Here is a 14,953-nt window from a genome sequence, read left to right as displayed (position 1 = left end):
AAGGTCTTTCCATTTTAGGGCAGTGGTGGCTTAATGGTTAGGGAAGCCCACTTGTAATTGAAAGATTGCAGGTTCGAATCCCCGACCGGCAAGGCACCACTGAGGTACCCTGAGTAAGGTACTGTCCTCAAGCACTGCTCCAGTGACGATGACAATTGGTCATTAAGGTCATGTCCCCTGTACCACACTCAGGGGTTTAACAGCTAAGAATCTGCCCTATACCACAATCGGTGGTGCAACACTTAGGGGTCTGCCATGTACCGCACTCTGGGGTCTTTCCTGTACCACTTAATATACATCTTTGCCCCTTGTGTAACATGTATCCTACAGGTTCCTCCTGTTAGAAATGGGCTACAGCCACCTGACGCTTTCTGTAGTAATGCACAGGGACCAGCACTTTCTCAGTAATGGGGCACGCTGAGGTTTTCACCTGCGTCCTCCACTTATGCAGAGTGTGAAGGATTTCAGTGGGAATGGTCTATTGAATCCTATTTTCCTAGTAAACGTGTATAATGGAATGTGTATAAACTACAGAAATTGCTGGTTTTGTTGTTCGACATAAATCCTTCCGTCTCAGTGTTTCAATGACATGATGGCATTGCCACACATCTCCCTGCTATTTCAATGGAATAGAACAGAAAGTGTGGGGAAAACCGTATTTTCGTTTTGTTAATGTGCTTTCGTCTGGCTGTGCGGGGTTTCAGGCCAAGGTTGACAGATGCAACATACAGTGAAAAGGAATGTTTCTTTGTTCTCTGCGGCAAAAATGGGACAGTAAACATTTCCTTCAGCGAGCAGAAAGGGTAGCTTTGCATAAAAGAGAGGCTCAGAAAAACCTGCCCCCTTCACAGCTTTCTGGATAATGCTGGTCTGGTCGAGCTGAATTAGCCTAATGAGGGCCACCAGGTCGACACCTGCCATGCAGACGGTGGGCCTTGACAGACAACTCACCGGTGCCCCTGGCAAACTTGGGGCAGGGGGCATGTGGGCACCACTGTGAAGTGTAGCAGTGCCGAGTAGCATGCGACTCGAACACTCAGCGACTGCAGAGGAGGAGGCATGGCGGGGGGGGCGAGATGGGGGAAAAGCAACCCGAGCCTCCAAGGCTATACCATGCGTGTTTGAGGAGGTTTACGTGAGGGTGCTTTGGTTTTAAAAGCAGGCAGCAATTACGAAGATGAACGCCTTTTCAGCGTAAGAATTTTGTCTTATCCGTTGCCACGGGAACAGATCCCTTCTTCCCCATAACACAACAAAGCTATGGGACTGAGGCTGGAAGACGGTGAGGCTTTCAGCTTTTGTGGGAGGACTCGGATCTCCCTTGTCTTTCCTGAAAACGCTTCTCCCGTTTTTGTGTCCTGAGATGAATGGAAATGAGTTATTTTTTTCCAGTGACCACAGTTATTAATGAAAATGTTATGCCCTATATATGTATACTAGTCAGTCTGTGTGGAAGTATATACATATAAAAGTATTTCATATCATTTACCCACCAGCACAGGCCCAATAATTGCTTAACCCTTTCGATTAACACTATTTTAATGAGTATAGCAGTTGGGTAGCAGAATTAAAAAGTGGTTATTTTATTTGTTTTGTTACTTTCATGTAAATGAATGATTAGTCTGATAAAAATGGCTGTAAAGATCCACTACACAGAAACTCTTTGGCTAACCATGGATTGGAGAGAAGAAAATAAACTCTTGCTGTTTGTTTAAAATACAAACGCTGAAATTAAGTGGTAGGTAAGGGACTTGGCCTGGGTGTCAGACTCTATAATCGGTTTTGTCACCCCTCCTGTGCCCGGTCTGTGTGTGATGGGATGACAGCTTTAAAGTGAGCAGCACCGTACGATTGGCCCTTGCACGCCCCCCGTCCCCCTGGGCACCAGTGCAGGATGCTAACATGCTGGGGTGGGGACTGGCTGAGTATTAATACCATGTCTTCAGGCCGTTTCACCTTGGCAAGGTCAGCACGTCTGTGTGCCAAGACCGCGTGGCATAATCTGCGGGTCTTTCCGATCAAACGCATCTGACCTGCTCTGAGACAGCTCCTTGAAAGGGGTGGGGGGGGTGGCAGTCCCCTATTTCAGCAGGGTTGGCCTGGCCGGAATGACACACTGAGCCAAATCGCAGTTGCAGTGGTACGACGTACAAAAGCGGCCACAGCGGTCGTCAGCAGAATTTAATGTATGTGTCAAATTTGCTTTTCCCAAAAGTATATGGCTTTTAACTGCACTTTAAAAGCGCTAACAATCCAATATTGCTGTTGATGAGCTCTCTTTCCCCTCTAGGGCCGATAAACACGCCACGTGAGGGTAAAAAAATGCAGAAAAAAAAGTTTATGTTGAATATAATCAAATACTGAAGGAAAATGACTTTGGTGAAAGAAGTATGGAATGAAAGTTTGCCAGAGACTCTCAGAAAAGACTACCAGGCCGGATCTAAGGCGGCTACCAGGATACCATTTGTTAATTGTCATTGTTTAGGTGTTGAATTAGGGGGTTTATAAAAAGGCTTTCCTGGACTCTGACACAGAGGTAAACGGCATAATATGCCGAGCGACAGACGGCATGAAGCATTACCAAAACAATTTTGGGATCTTACTGTGTACGACCACCGGAGGGCCAGAAGGTGTGGCCTGTGGCAGAGATCTCAGCGGGTGCTTTCAGCAGCGGTGGGCTTCTGCATCCCGAGAAGGCCATAGCAGGCTCCTTCCCGGTGCCCTTGATCTGAAACACACTCATTACTGTGACGGAGCAGAACTGGACCAAAGCCTGACAGCCGAGGCCGTGCGTGAAGTGTCACCGTGAACTCTCTTTCAAGGCCTGTCATTATGTCTCCTGTCCTTCTGTCCCTTGTATTCCTTCCAAGCCCATTCTGCAGTACACACCTCCTCGGGACCCACACGCCACAGAGCCATGGCTTCTGCGAGTCATTTGTGTTGCCCTTTGGCATGAGGAATGCAGCGCCTCAGGTTATTGTTCCTTTATTGTAATCAGGTTACATCAAAAAATGGTGTTGTCCGGGGAAATTCTTTGACTTATGATGGGAGAATTCCATGGTATGATGATTATGCAGTTGACTGAAGTCTTTGCATAACCATGTCGTGTCTGTCCCTCAAACAGAATGAAAGAAGCTTTTTTGTGTGTGCAGCAGACATTTAGTTTTGGGAGGATAATGCTCTTCTGACTGGACTTTTTGTAGGCGGTAGGTAACATAGCAGTTTGGGACTTGTATGTTCCACGTCTAAGTAGGACAACTTCTGTGCCCTTGAGGTATGCAGCGTGAAGAGAAGCATATCCTGGTGTGTAAATTGTGGAAGTTTTACCTATGTTATTTGCTGATAATAAAATAATCTCTTTAAAAATGTACTTTTTGGTAATTCCTGTATGAATGGTGCAGGAATGTATCACAACACACCCAGGTAAAGCACCAGAGGGTTGTGAAAGGCGCTATATAAAAATGAATTGAATTTAATGGAATTGTGACCACATTTGTCAAAAGTAAGTCAAGTAGAAACTGCGTGAAAAAATGAGAACTGGATTAAAGATGACCTTCATGTGTTCACGGTTGCTGGTGTTTGTCACAGCTGTCCTAACTTCCCAGAGCAGATTGTTTTCACAGTGGGGTGAGGCGTGGAGACGGCATGGTCCAGCTGATCCACTCAGGATCTGTCTGTCTCCACACAGGTGCTGGGAACCCTCACAGCAGTGCCCATCAAGGTGCCTCACGTCAGCTCCCTGCAGCGGCTGGCCGGCCAGGCTTCCACACTGCTACCTCAGGTACCCCACGCCGGGTCCAATGATGGCTCAAAATCACCAGTGCTGGATGAAGGCGATCTGGGGTCTGGGGTTGGAGTAGGGTGTATGGGAAGAATCGGGAACGCAAGCTTCCTGCTGTCCCCTTGCAGATGAGGAAAATGTGTTTATGAGTGTCTGTCAAATGAACCATTCACAACTAGTCACATGGATGAAATGGTTTGAACCTGACCACCATCCTCCACAATATGCTGTTGGCCATCTGTGATGTTATACAGTTACTGTGATGCCAAACAGCCAAGTCTCTGAAACATTCTGCTAAATTCCTGCACTGCACTGTTAGAAGAGAAACAAAGAAAAACAGATTTATTATTAGAACCGTGGCAAATACAGTAAATATGCGAGTCCTTGAAGGATGAGCAATGCAGGATTGTTCAGTCCGTGTCGGTTAACTTATACGCCAGTTAACTGCACAGTGTGACCACTGTGGCTGCCAACATGCATACGAAAATGCTATTTTGTCAATCACTTTGGAATTAGCAGGACGAGAAACTGCGGTCTATTTTTTCACTAATGCATTAACGTGCAATGCAAGCAAGGACAACATTACAAGTTTTTCATTGGCCACAGGGTGGCAGCACTCACACAATTCCTAATGCAAAACGCCCCCTTGTGAAAGTGAAGGGTTTATGAGTGAAACCTGAGCACCAGCAAAGGCATTACTATGGAAATTCGCAGAGGAAACTCAGGCATTTATTTCATAGATACAGCGAGCTGTTTGGTGTTCTCTCTGTGCTGAATATTACAGGCACATTAGGATGCGATTGACGAGGCTCCTAACGACCTTAACGCCCTGAAAGGATCTACTGTGCCGTAATTCAGACCCACACCTGTAATTTAATATCATTTGACTATCTGAATGGAAGATCTGGTACAGCGGTATTTAGGAGATGCTTAGTTTTAAAGGAGTCTAAAAGTGAGGTGGCAGTTCTAGACTGTTCCAGGAAGTTAGCTTAGCAAATGTAAATCGATGATCCTTTGTGGAAGTTTTTCTAATGGAGGATACAGAAGTTTGGATTTCTTGATCTCAAGAAAAGGCAGCAGGTAGCAGTTGGTACATAAAGGTAGCATGAGGTACATAAAGGTAGCATGTTGGTACATAAAGGTAGCATGAGGTACATAAAGGTAGCATGAGGTACATAAAGGTAGCATGTTGGTACATAAAGGTAGCATGAGGTACATAAAGGTAACATGAGGTACATAAAAGTAGCATGAGGTACATAAAAATAATATGAGGTACATAAAGGTAGCATGAGGTACATAAAGGTAGCATGTTGGTACATAAAGGTAACATGAGGTACATAAAAGTAGCATGAGGTACATAAAAATAATATGAGGTACATAAAGGTAGCATGAGGTACATAAAGGTAACATGAGGTACATAAAAGTAGCATGAAGTACATAAAAATAATATGAGGTACATAAAGGTAGTATGTTGGTACATAAAAGTAGCATGAGGTACATAAAAATAGTATGAGATACATAAAGGTAGCATGTTGGTACATAAAGGTAGCATGAGGTACATAAAGGTAGCATGTTGGTACATAAAGGTAGCATGAGGTACATAAAGGTAACATGAGGTACATAAAAGTAGCATGAGGTACATAAAAGTAATATGAGGTACATAAAGGTAGCATGAGGTACATAAAGGTAGCATGTTGGTACATAAAGGTAGCATGAGGTACATAAAGGTAACATGAGGTACATAAAAGTAGCATGAGGTACATAAAAATAATATGAGGTACATAAAGGTAGCATGAGGTACATAAAGGTAACATGAGGTACATAAAAGTAGCGTGAGGTACATAAAAATAATATGAGGTACATAAAGGTAGTATGTTGGTACATAAAAGTAGCATGAGGTACATAAAAATAGTATGAGATACATAAAGGTAGCATGTTGGTACATAAAGGTAGCATGAGGTACATAAAGGTAGCATGTTGGTACATAAAGGTAGCATGAGGTACATAAAGGTAGCATGTTGGTACATAAAGTACCAGGTTCCTACCTCCTTAACCAAAATATCTAGCTGTTCCTCCATCCGCCAGATGAGCAAAAGGCAGGGGTACACCTTACATGGGATGACAGTCCAGCATAGGGTACATACATACAAGACCTATAGGCAGTTAGGAGATGCCTACATGCATGGGTTTGGACTATGAGAGGAAACATGCAAACTCCACACACAAACACACATACACACACACAGTGCAGGGAGGATTCAAACCTCGACGTGTGAGACGACGGTGCCACCCACTGAGCTACTATGTTGCCCTCTAGCTGAATTAAAGAGGCAGGGTGGTAAGGCACTCTGGAGAAATGTATTGCTGACATGACGCTGTGACCAACCCGCAGGTTAGGCCAAAGACGCTGATCCCGGACAGCCTCCCACACAGCCCCTGCCAGGAGCAGCTGTCCAGCCAGCCTCCTAGCCTGCAGAAGGCCCCTGCTGTGGTTAGCTCCAAGAGCCAGGGCCCTGGTCCAGCCCTGCCCACTGCCAACAGCACCTTCAGCCCCGCGGGACGGCCCAACGGCAAGTCTGCCCCTGCTTCATCTCCAGCCTCGCCCACCATGTCCACAGGGGTCAGCGGCGCTGGTGTGGCCTACGCCATCATCGCCGCCTCGCCCAGCCACTCAACCTCCTCTTCGGCCTCATCGGAGACCGTCAAGGTGCAGCCTCTGCTCTTCAGTGCAGATAACAAGGTCAGAGCTAATTCCATCATATAGATCCTCATTGGTCAACTCCTGGCAGACGGGACACTCTGCTCAGTTCACAATTTTAAATCCACTGCACATCGTACCCCAAACTTTTGCACACGCACAGGCGTGTTACTGTTTTAAGATACTTTAGACAGCTGGAAATTTCATCCATCCATCTTCTAAACCTTTTATCCTCGTCAGGGTCACTGGGGGACCTGAGGCCTTGGACACAATTTTCAGATTTTCACATTTCCTTCCTTTTCAGGATAACCTTTTCACATTAAAACTCGCATTTAATCTTTGTAAATGTAATGGCTTTCTTGTGAAGTTGAAAGGTTATGTCGTGAATGGAGCATACAAACTGGGGATAATCCAGTGCTTGGTATATTGAATGGACTTGTAATTAGCCTTGGATTCCAGCTGCAATAGAGCAGTTCTCGAAGAATTACTCATGTGCCTGTGAATGTCTCTGTCTGTTATAAGAGCGAATGGAATCCTCGGTGATGTGTCACATGACTGCATTAGAAGCCCAGACAGCTGCGGTTGTGCCGGTGCTCCTTGCACAGTGTGGCATTATGGGAGACCTACCTTCCATTTGGAATGCTGCTAATTTACACACGTCTTATCTTAAAGCCTGGAACTTAACCTTCTTTTTAAAATCTCATTTTGTTCAAAAAAATATATATTATTTGCTTGATATGACAACTGAGCTTTTCAACAGGATTAGCAAATCTAGCAAAACATACACTTTTATAATATGATTATATTTTGCTGCAAAAAAGAAGAGCATTTCATTTCAAGATGGTTGTTTATTCAGATATTGTAGACAGTGGTGGAAAGTTCAGGTTCATAAAGTAACAACTCCAGACCAAGACTTTGTTTCAACCAATCAGTTCAGTAATCTGTGAATGAGCCTTTATACTCGAATTGTTGGTTGAAACACAGTCTCAGTTTGGATTTACTCTCTGAACCATGGAAAATGAATGAATGAATGTTTTATACCGACATATCCGCCATCCGTCCATCCATCCATCCATCCATCCATCCATCCATCCTCTTGTCCTGGTCGTGTGTATTACCATTGCAAGTGACTTGTTTTTTTTCCTAAATAATTCCTGTCTTAGCAGTATTCCTTAGTGAGGTTTTTACCTTGGATCAACAGTAGCCCAGAGCTGCTAATCCCGCCCCTGTAGTGACTGTCACCCCCTCCTCTCCTCCCTTTGTCACCCCCTTTCCTCCAGGTGATAATAATCCAGCCCAAGGCCTCCGGCAGCCCTCAGAATTCCCCTGGCCAGCAGGCTGACAGCCCCACCCAGGACCCCCCAGCCACAAACACCCCTCCCTCCAAGAAGAAACGAGAGGAAGATCCAGAGGTAGGGCCCGCCCCCCATTTCTGTCTCAGAAGCAATGCTAGCAATTTTAAACTCTGAAGACCATTTGCTTTGTCCCAATCAATAAAACAAATTACTAATATTTAATTAAAATTTATTTTTAATTTAGATATTGTTTTCCTATTTCGAACGCAAACAGCCTGCTCATCCAAACTGCAAATCATGTGACCGCAACTCAATACATACCCTAGACAGAAATAGGAGATTCACTTACTGTTCAAATGAACATTAGGACACCCAGTATTCCTCATCTAAGAGACTATGAATGTGATGTAATTGTTGGTGCCAGACATGGTGATTCCAGTATAGCAGTAACAGCTGGCCCCCCCTTGCATTTTCACATGCTGGAGTGTGTAGAGTTTACATAGAATTGTGCGATAAACAAAACACACCCAGCTAGTTCTGTGGCTGAAGACACCTTGTTAATGAGAAGGTCAGAAGAGAGTGGCCAGACTCGTTAAAGCCAACAAGAATGCCACAAGTGCGAAATTAAATCAGTGGTGGGCAGGAAGGCGTCTCCGAACACGTAAATGATTCTGGGGGAAAAGTTAGTGCTGTGTGGTACGGTGATGGTACAAATTGTTGAATGAAGGGACCCACATACCACCATTATAATCAATGCTTAAGAACACTACTGCCTCTGCGTACCCTTAGAGGTGGTCTTGTATACCAGTACCATAGTCTCAGATTCTCAAGACAGACACTCATTCTAGATATATCATAGAACTTGAGTACAAAACATTTTGGATTGATGGTTGTAATGAAAATATTCCTGTGTGTGAGGCTGACAGTTGGAAAGCAGAATTACATCTAACAGGAGATGTATCTAACATGAGATCTGTCAAACATATCGTGTCTAACGTGACATATGTCACACGTGATGTGTACCTACCATGAAATGTGTCAAATGGGAGATATGTCAAACGTGAGACATTGCCTACCTGAGTCTTCAAGAAATATTCCTCTATAACTGTAAAGTATTAATATTCTCAACAGAAGAAGCTGTTGTGTTTTGCCAAATCTGTTCTGAGACTGAGCATACAGCTGAATTGTGAAGCTTTTAAATCATTTATGAGCTTTTGGAGGTGTGTATGTGGGGGGGGTTCTTAAGAAGGGGTGTCTGGGAACTGTGTCAGGCTACATCCCATCATCCATTTGGCTAATCCCAGCTCATCCCTCAAGCCGGCTCCTGTCCACAAAACGTGTCAGGTGTTATTTTAGCCTTAAAGTTCACATAATTATATGTATAGCAATCGATGACAGTACAATAAAGCATAAATCAGTAACTTCACTGCAACTCTTTTGTTTTTAAAATAAATGACCGAGTGAGTGGTGTGGATATTTAAGCATTGACCAGAAAGCAATGACACAGCTTCATGAACTTTTCTGAATAAACGTGTAAGTAAAGGTCTCCTCAATCTTCTCCGCACAAGCGCAACATTCGCGTTTCCACTGTGCGTATGCGTACACGGAAGCGGTCGTGGTTCTCTGGTCAGGCCACGTACTTTGCACATGCACTTTTATGACGTGTTTGACGTCATTGTGCGCCTCCTTGGTGAAACGCCCGCTACACTCCAATTTGCGGCCGTACAGCACTGTACGCGCGGCTCTGGACACACTGCGCACGATCGATTCGCTAGCGTCCACCTTAAATACCAACATGGATGCTTTTGACGAGAGTGTCCAAACCTTACAGACTATTTACAAGGTAATAAAAGTGTTACATACATGTAAATGCATGTGCAGACTTTTGAACTGAAAATCTCATGCCAGCCAGCTGACCAAAGACCGGAGAACTGTGAACGTTTCCGTGGATACGCAAGTGTTGCGCTTGTGTGGAGAAATAAATAATTACAGGACACTGTCCTGCAGTGATCGGTTCTAGCCCCACCCATGAAACTCAGTCATTAACCAATGAGCCCTCACAGCACCCTCATTCACTCCGCCCCTAGCAACAGTAGTCTGACACACCTTATGAGGGATATGCTACCTTGATCACCTTGAGCCCTAGCCTATCAGAGGATGTCTCTGGAATCGTGGAGCTCAAATACATCTCTTACGGCCTAACCAGTGTGCCTGTCCTCCCACAGAAAATTGCCTTCATGACAGCTCTTGGCCTGGTGACCACTGACTATTTGGAAGGTGAGTTCCTTGAACACGTGCACTGATTGAATCTATGGTTATTTACAGCCTGATTTTGATAGTGAAACTTCTTTGAGAGTGAAACCACTTGATTTTTAAAGCTGCCCTGGCATTAGTTATTGTGAAAAGTACCGTTTAATTTTTAAGCATAGTTAAACATTTCTAAACTGTGACCAAAACATTCAGTCCTACCCTTTAGCTGAGTATTTAACCCAAATTACTGATGTATAATGTTTGACTGTTGAATTAAGCACACATTTTTAATTTAAAGGTTAGGAAATTGGTTTTGGTTTAAAGATAGTGTCTGCTAAATGAATACTAATGAGTACTTTCTGAGTACATCCTGCTGAGAGATGTGCGTTATTAAATCCCCAGACAATTCCCGTCACCGTTATTGTCCACAGCACAGGGGTTTCATTTGTGAAGCTACTATAATGGGCTCATTATCGATATTAATTAATGAATTTGTTTGGTTTTCACTCTGAGTGCTGAATTCGCCTCTTTAACTGTAACGTGACGGGATGTTGATTTCATTACAGAGATCCAGAGCAAGAGGCAGGAGAGGAAGAGAAGGAGCACAGCCAATCCTGCGTACAGCGGCCTGTTTGAGCCTGAGGTAAGCACTGGCCCAAGTGCATGCTGGGAAACATGCCCTGCATGACAGACCATGGTAACCTTCTTGAGTCTAGGGGAGGCCCTAATATAATGCTCTCTGCTTGTTTCTTCCCAGCGCAAACGCCATGCATCTCACTTCCTGAACAACCCACTCTTCCTGTCTGCAAGAGGTGCGACAATTTTGCCGCCGGACACCCCTGGAATGGCAGGGCAAAGCATCACCAAACACATGCAGATATTAGCGTCGGTACACCTTACAGTCTGTATCCCCACACACACCCACAAGCACTTTGGATTTTCATTTCATTCTTCCACAGCCCTTTTCACAAAATGGTTTCCCTGAAGTGCTTAGCAAAGGATTCAAAAACATTACATGCAGCTTTGAGGCAATCAAAAAGAGACACATTAGAGAAGATGATTTTAAATCCACAACTTGGAACTTTATATGGCATTTCCCCCATATATGCAGCTGGATCAAAGGCTGAAAACTCTGTTTCTTGTGGCTATGGGGTTATCCGAAGGCAGACGACACTGCCGTATGGTGCTGGAGTGCGCCAGCAACATGACCTCTGCTATGCTCTGAGCTCCTTTTGCGTACCGGCATTTTTTATTACTTCTGGGTCAAAGCCCAGGGGGAAACTGTAGAGCCTGCGAAGAGCATCAAGGCCAGTTTGAGTCTGATTGAACGTTTACATGCCGGAGTAAATCGATTCCCAATCACATTATCTAGGTGTCTTAGACTGATTTTAAGAAATTCGATTTAGTACGATTTCAGTTAGACTAACGTTTACATGTATTTTAAAAGTCCGGTTTTAGTCGGACTAACACAATAATTCGATTTTCTTAGTGTGCATGTAAACATACTGAGTAACTTCCAGTACAGTAGCCAATCAAAACTGGGACTAATTTGTCGCTGACAGGTCATTAGTTTTAAAGTGTTTACCGCAAGATCAGTTACAAGTTAGACTATTACCTTGACCCCACCTGCTGCCGTGCCATATATTATAATGGGTGAGGGGGATATTGTTGCAGATAAATAAGCCATAAGTATATCACTCTTCAGAAGGGCCTCGCTTGACTGATCTTCTAACCCTAATGCTGACCTGTCTGTCCGAGCCTGTTTCAAGCTACTAACCCTTTTCATCTGCTTCCTGTCCGCACGCTAGACACTGAGGACTTGAACTGGAAGGTAAGTGGTGTCTGTGAGTGGCCTGCTGGTCTTCAAGTGTCAGGTCCTTTCCCACTTTACCAAACCTCCCCCTTCATGTGGGGAGTTTCATAATGAAAACAGCACTACAAGTGGCCAATAATATAATTATCTGCATTTTAAATATGAAATAATACTAATACAGTAATAAATTGTATCATAAACATCAGCTATGGGTCTCATGAGTCCCAAGAGAATTGGCTAGTAACCAATTCAACCGAATGCGCTGAACTTGCTAATTGCTAAGAGGCGAGAGTAGGGATGGCCAAAATGATGCCTCATGAACCATTTATTGTATTTTTTTACCCCAATAGATGGTGCTCTTGGTTTAGTTTTGGGCATGTTTTAAGTACTTTTTTGAGCAGAGAGCACCATCTAGTGTGTTCAGAAAATACAGGAAATGCTTCATGAAGCATGGTTTTGGCCATTGTTAGTCAGGATTAGTGAGCCACAACCATCATGCGGCTGGGTTTGCAAACAACACTAATACATCAGATTAGATTATGTGGAAGGGCACTAAAGGCAACGTGGCTACAGACAGTCCATGAAAAGCAAATGTAAGTGAATTAAAAAAATGCGGCTCTGTTTTTATATTATAATTTGTCAAATATTTTTAGAGTTTTAGAATCTAAGACTTTGACCTGTGGAATGCGTGGAGGTACGAAGGTTTGATTATTTTAGATATGAAAACCAGTTTGAGAGATTCACTGAAAAGAATGGGCTCAAAAGCACGAATCAGACATCACTATCGTTCACTTGAATAGCTGTTTTTGCGAGCTTCTCACTATAACCATATTGAGGTATAGTTCGCTTATTTTCTCTGACTGAAAATCACACAAATTTGAATGCGAAACCACACTATTTCAGACTTGGGTACTAATGTATCAATTGCATTAGAACAGCTTTGTGGTGAATGTACTGAATGAATTAAATGATTGTATATTGCTAGAAAACAATCGTCTTTCCAGGATTAACATGAAATATCACAGATCCGGGCAAAATATTCTAACACCGCCCCTGAAAAATATGCTGTTATTTCAGGAGACGGCCTTTAGTTTCTGATAGCTAGAGTCAAACACGACATAGGAACATGTTCTACAGCTAACCCTCCCCCTTCCAAACTCATTTATTTCACTTCCAGCCGTCATCCGTGCCCCTGGAACTGAGCTTGTAACTGCCTCAGCTGTAAGACGTAAATGTCAGATATATGGGTACCTTTTCTACCGGATTCCCTAATTGCGCACCTTTGCCCTTTTGAGACATTGGATTTTCGGCCTATTTGGACCGCCGAAGCTGTTGGTGTTCCTTTCTGCTGCCATGCCGGTGCAGTACGGGAGATCACCAGTATTTCTGTGCAGTATGGTGAACTTGATGCTCGACACTCCCCCTTTTCATCACAGCGGGCCCCAGAGCCAGGATATTCCTGCTGATTGGTTAATTAGGTGTTTTGGGCTGGGGAGTGAAAGCTGAGACATGTTTAATGGTGGGCACATGAGGCTGACAGGATCTCCTCACTCACCTGTGAAGGGGTGGGTCATTCCAAGTGGTGCATCTCGGCAGAGTGACACCACATGAAAAGACTGGTGTTTTAGCTGCTTCTCCAAGTTCAGGTCCGGCACCTTCCTAAAACCCAGATGATCTTATCTCCTTGTTGTATATATTTGACTAGAGGCATCTGACAGTATCATAAATTTTTAATGAATTTAAAAATATTTAATCTCTTTAAGATTAACATTTAATCTTAAAACTACATCCGTAGACCGCTCAGACTGTCTGTAATGTTGAGCACATGAAAATACCGATCAAATGAGTCCAACCATGGATAAATTCAGTAGGTGTGTTGGATCAAATCACATACATAATACATCTTTGTTCTAAATCTTTAACTATCCAGAAGAATGAAGAAGCTGCAGAAACACCTCCAGTCATTCCACTCTTGTTTTTGCTTCTCATTTTCTGAAGCCATTCCAGCATGGCACACAGGAGATGCCTGCTGTTTGGACTCACATTCTCTTGTTTTTCTGAAGTGATTTCTGAAAAGTTGCCAGATTTTCCAGAAGTCTCCACTTATCCTCATTCTTATCCCAGGACAATATGAAGTGAGATTACTATAAGATTACCATACTTCCTTTGACCTCCACCCTTTTCTAATCTTATTTTTGTTCTGTTTATAGCTCCAGTAGCAATTTTAGACAAAAAAGATAAGATAACAGCACCCATTTCCCAATGGCCATTGTGTATAAGGAGAAAAACAGTCAGACTGTTCACACTGATGGGTGATGGTTAATTCCAACAGGAGCAATAGTTACCATGACGAAAACCATCTAATTGTACACTGAATCACAAATTCACTTAATTTTCTTCATTTTATTTTTAGAATTATTGGGACTGAGGGGTGTGGCCTGTCTGGATGCCACGCCTACACTGTTGTGATTGGCCTGTTCCGTTTATGTGACAGGAGCTGCTGGAGCATGATGAGCACTGCGCCGTATGTAAGGAGGAAGGAGATCTGCAGCCCTGCCACAACTGTACCCGAGCCTACCACCTCGACTGCCTCCACCCACCCCTCAGGAGTCCCCCCAAGGGCCCTTGGACCTGCCCCAAGTGCCAGAAGAAGGTGGGCCTCCACAATCACCCTTTACCAGCCATTCTCTGAGAGACGTGGCAAAACGTGTTTTTAAGGGAAGATCATGGTTGTACAAGCCACACTAATTTAATGTCCTATCTAAAAATCTGGCTCTGTCTGGGTATAGATACATGTGAGCTGTAAATAAACAGCCCCTGCCTTGCAGTGTTTGTTATTATAGAAGAACCCCGTACAACTGCATCTCGGTCCTCTGCAAAAATAATAACCAGAAAGGCAGGTAATTGTTCATGAGAGGATCCCTGCTTGAGCTGAATAGAGGCCATTCCAGAGTCCAAAAACAACCTTTTAAGAAACTGCTGGTATCAGCAATATTTCTTTGGAATGTTTGCCGAAAGATGGCTTACTGTGAACGCAGTCTTAAAGGCGGGAAGTTACTCGTTCAACTAAGAACAGAACAATAGAATGTTACTATTTATTATACCATTTAGTAAAA

At 43.7% G+C, this 14,953-nt stretch overlaps 1 protein-coding gene across 2 annotated transcripts in view; it reads left to right on the top strand.

The window, feature by feature from the left end:
- Positions 1-14,953, top strand: part of LOC125740237 (PHD finger protein 21B-like) — a 70,414-nt gene that overhangs the window by 51,636 nt on the left and 3,825 nt on the right. For both annotated transcript variants that reach the window (XM_049011139.1, XM_049011131.1), the window contains 8 exons: positions 3,689-3,781; positions 6,174-6,521; positions 7,760-7,891; positions 10,000-10,051; positions 10,591-10,667; positions 10,782-10,836; positions 11,833-11,855; positions 14,332-14,490. In XM_049011139.1, coding sequence (XP_048867096.1) covers positions 3,689-3,781; positions 6,174-6,521; positions 7,760-7,891; positions 10,000-10,051; positions 10,591-10,667; positions 10,782-10,836; positions 11,833-11,855; positions 14,332-14,490 — 939 coding nt within the window. The remainder of the gene's footprint in view (positions 1-3,688; positions 3,782-6,173; positions 6,522-7,759; positions 7,892-9,999; positions 10,052-10,590; positions 10,668-10,781; positions 10,837-11,832; positions 11,856-14,331; positions 14,491-14,953) is intronic.

Source organism: Brienomyrus brachyistius, chromosome 1 (assembly GCF_023856365.1).
Source record: "Brienomyrus brachyistius isolate T26 chromosome 1, BBRACH_0.4, whole genome shotgun sequence".
Lineage (NCBI taxonomy): Eukaryota > Metazoa > Chordata > Actinopteri > Osteoglossiformes > Mormyridae > Brienomyrus > Brienomyrus brachyistius.
Note: the sequence above shows the minus strand (reverse complement) of the source record. Positions and strands in the feature narration are given on the sequence as shown.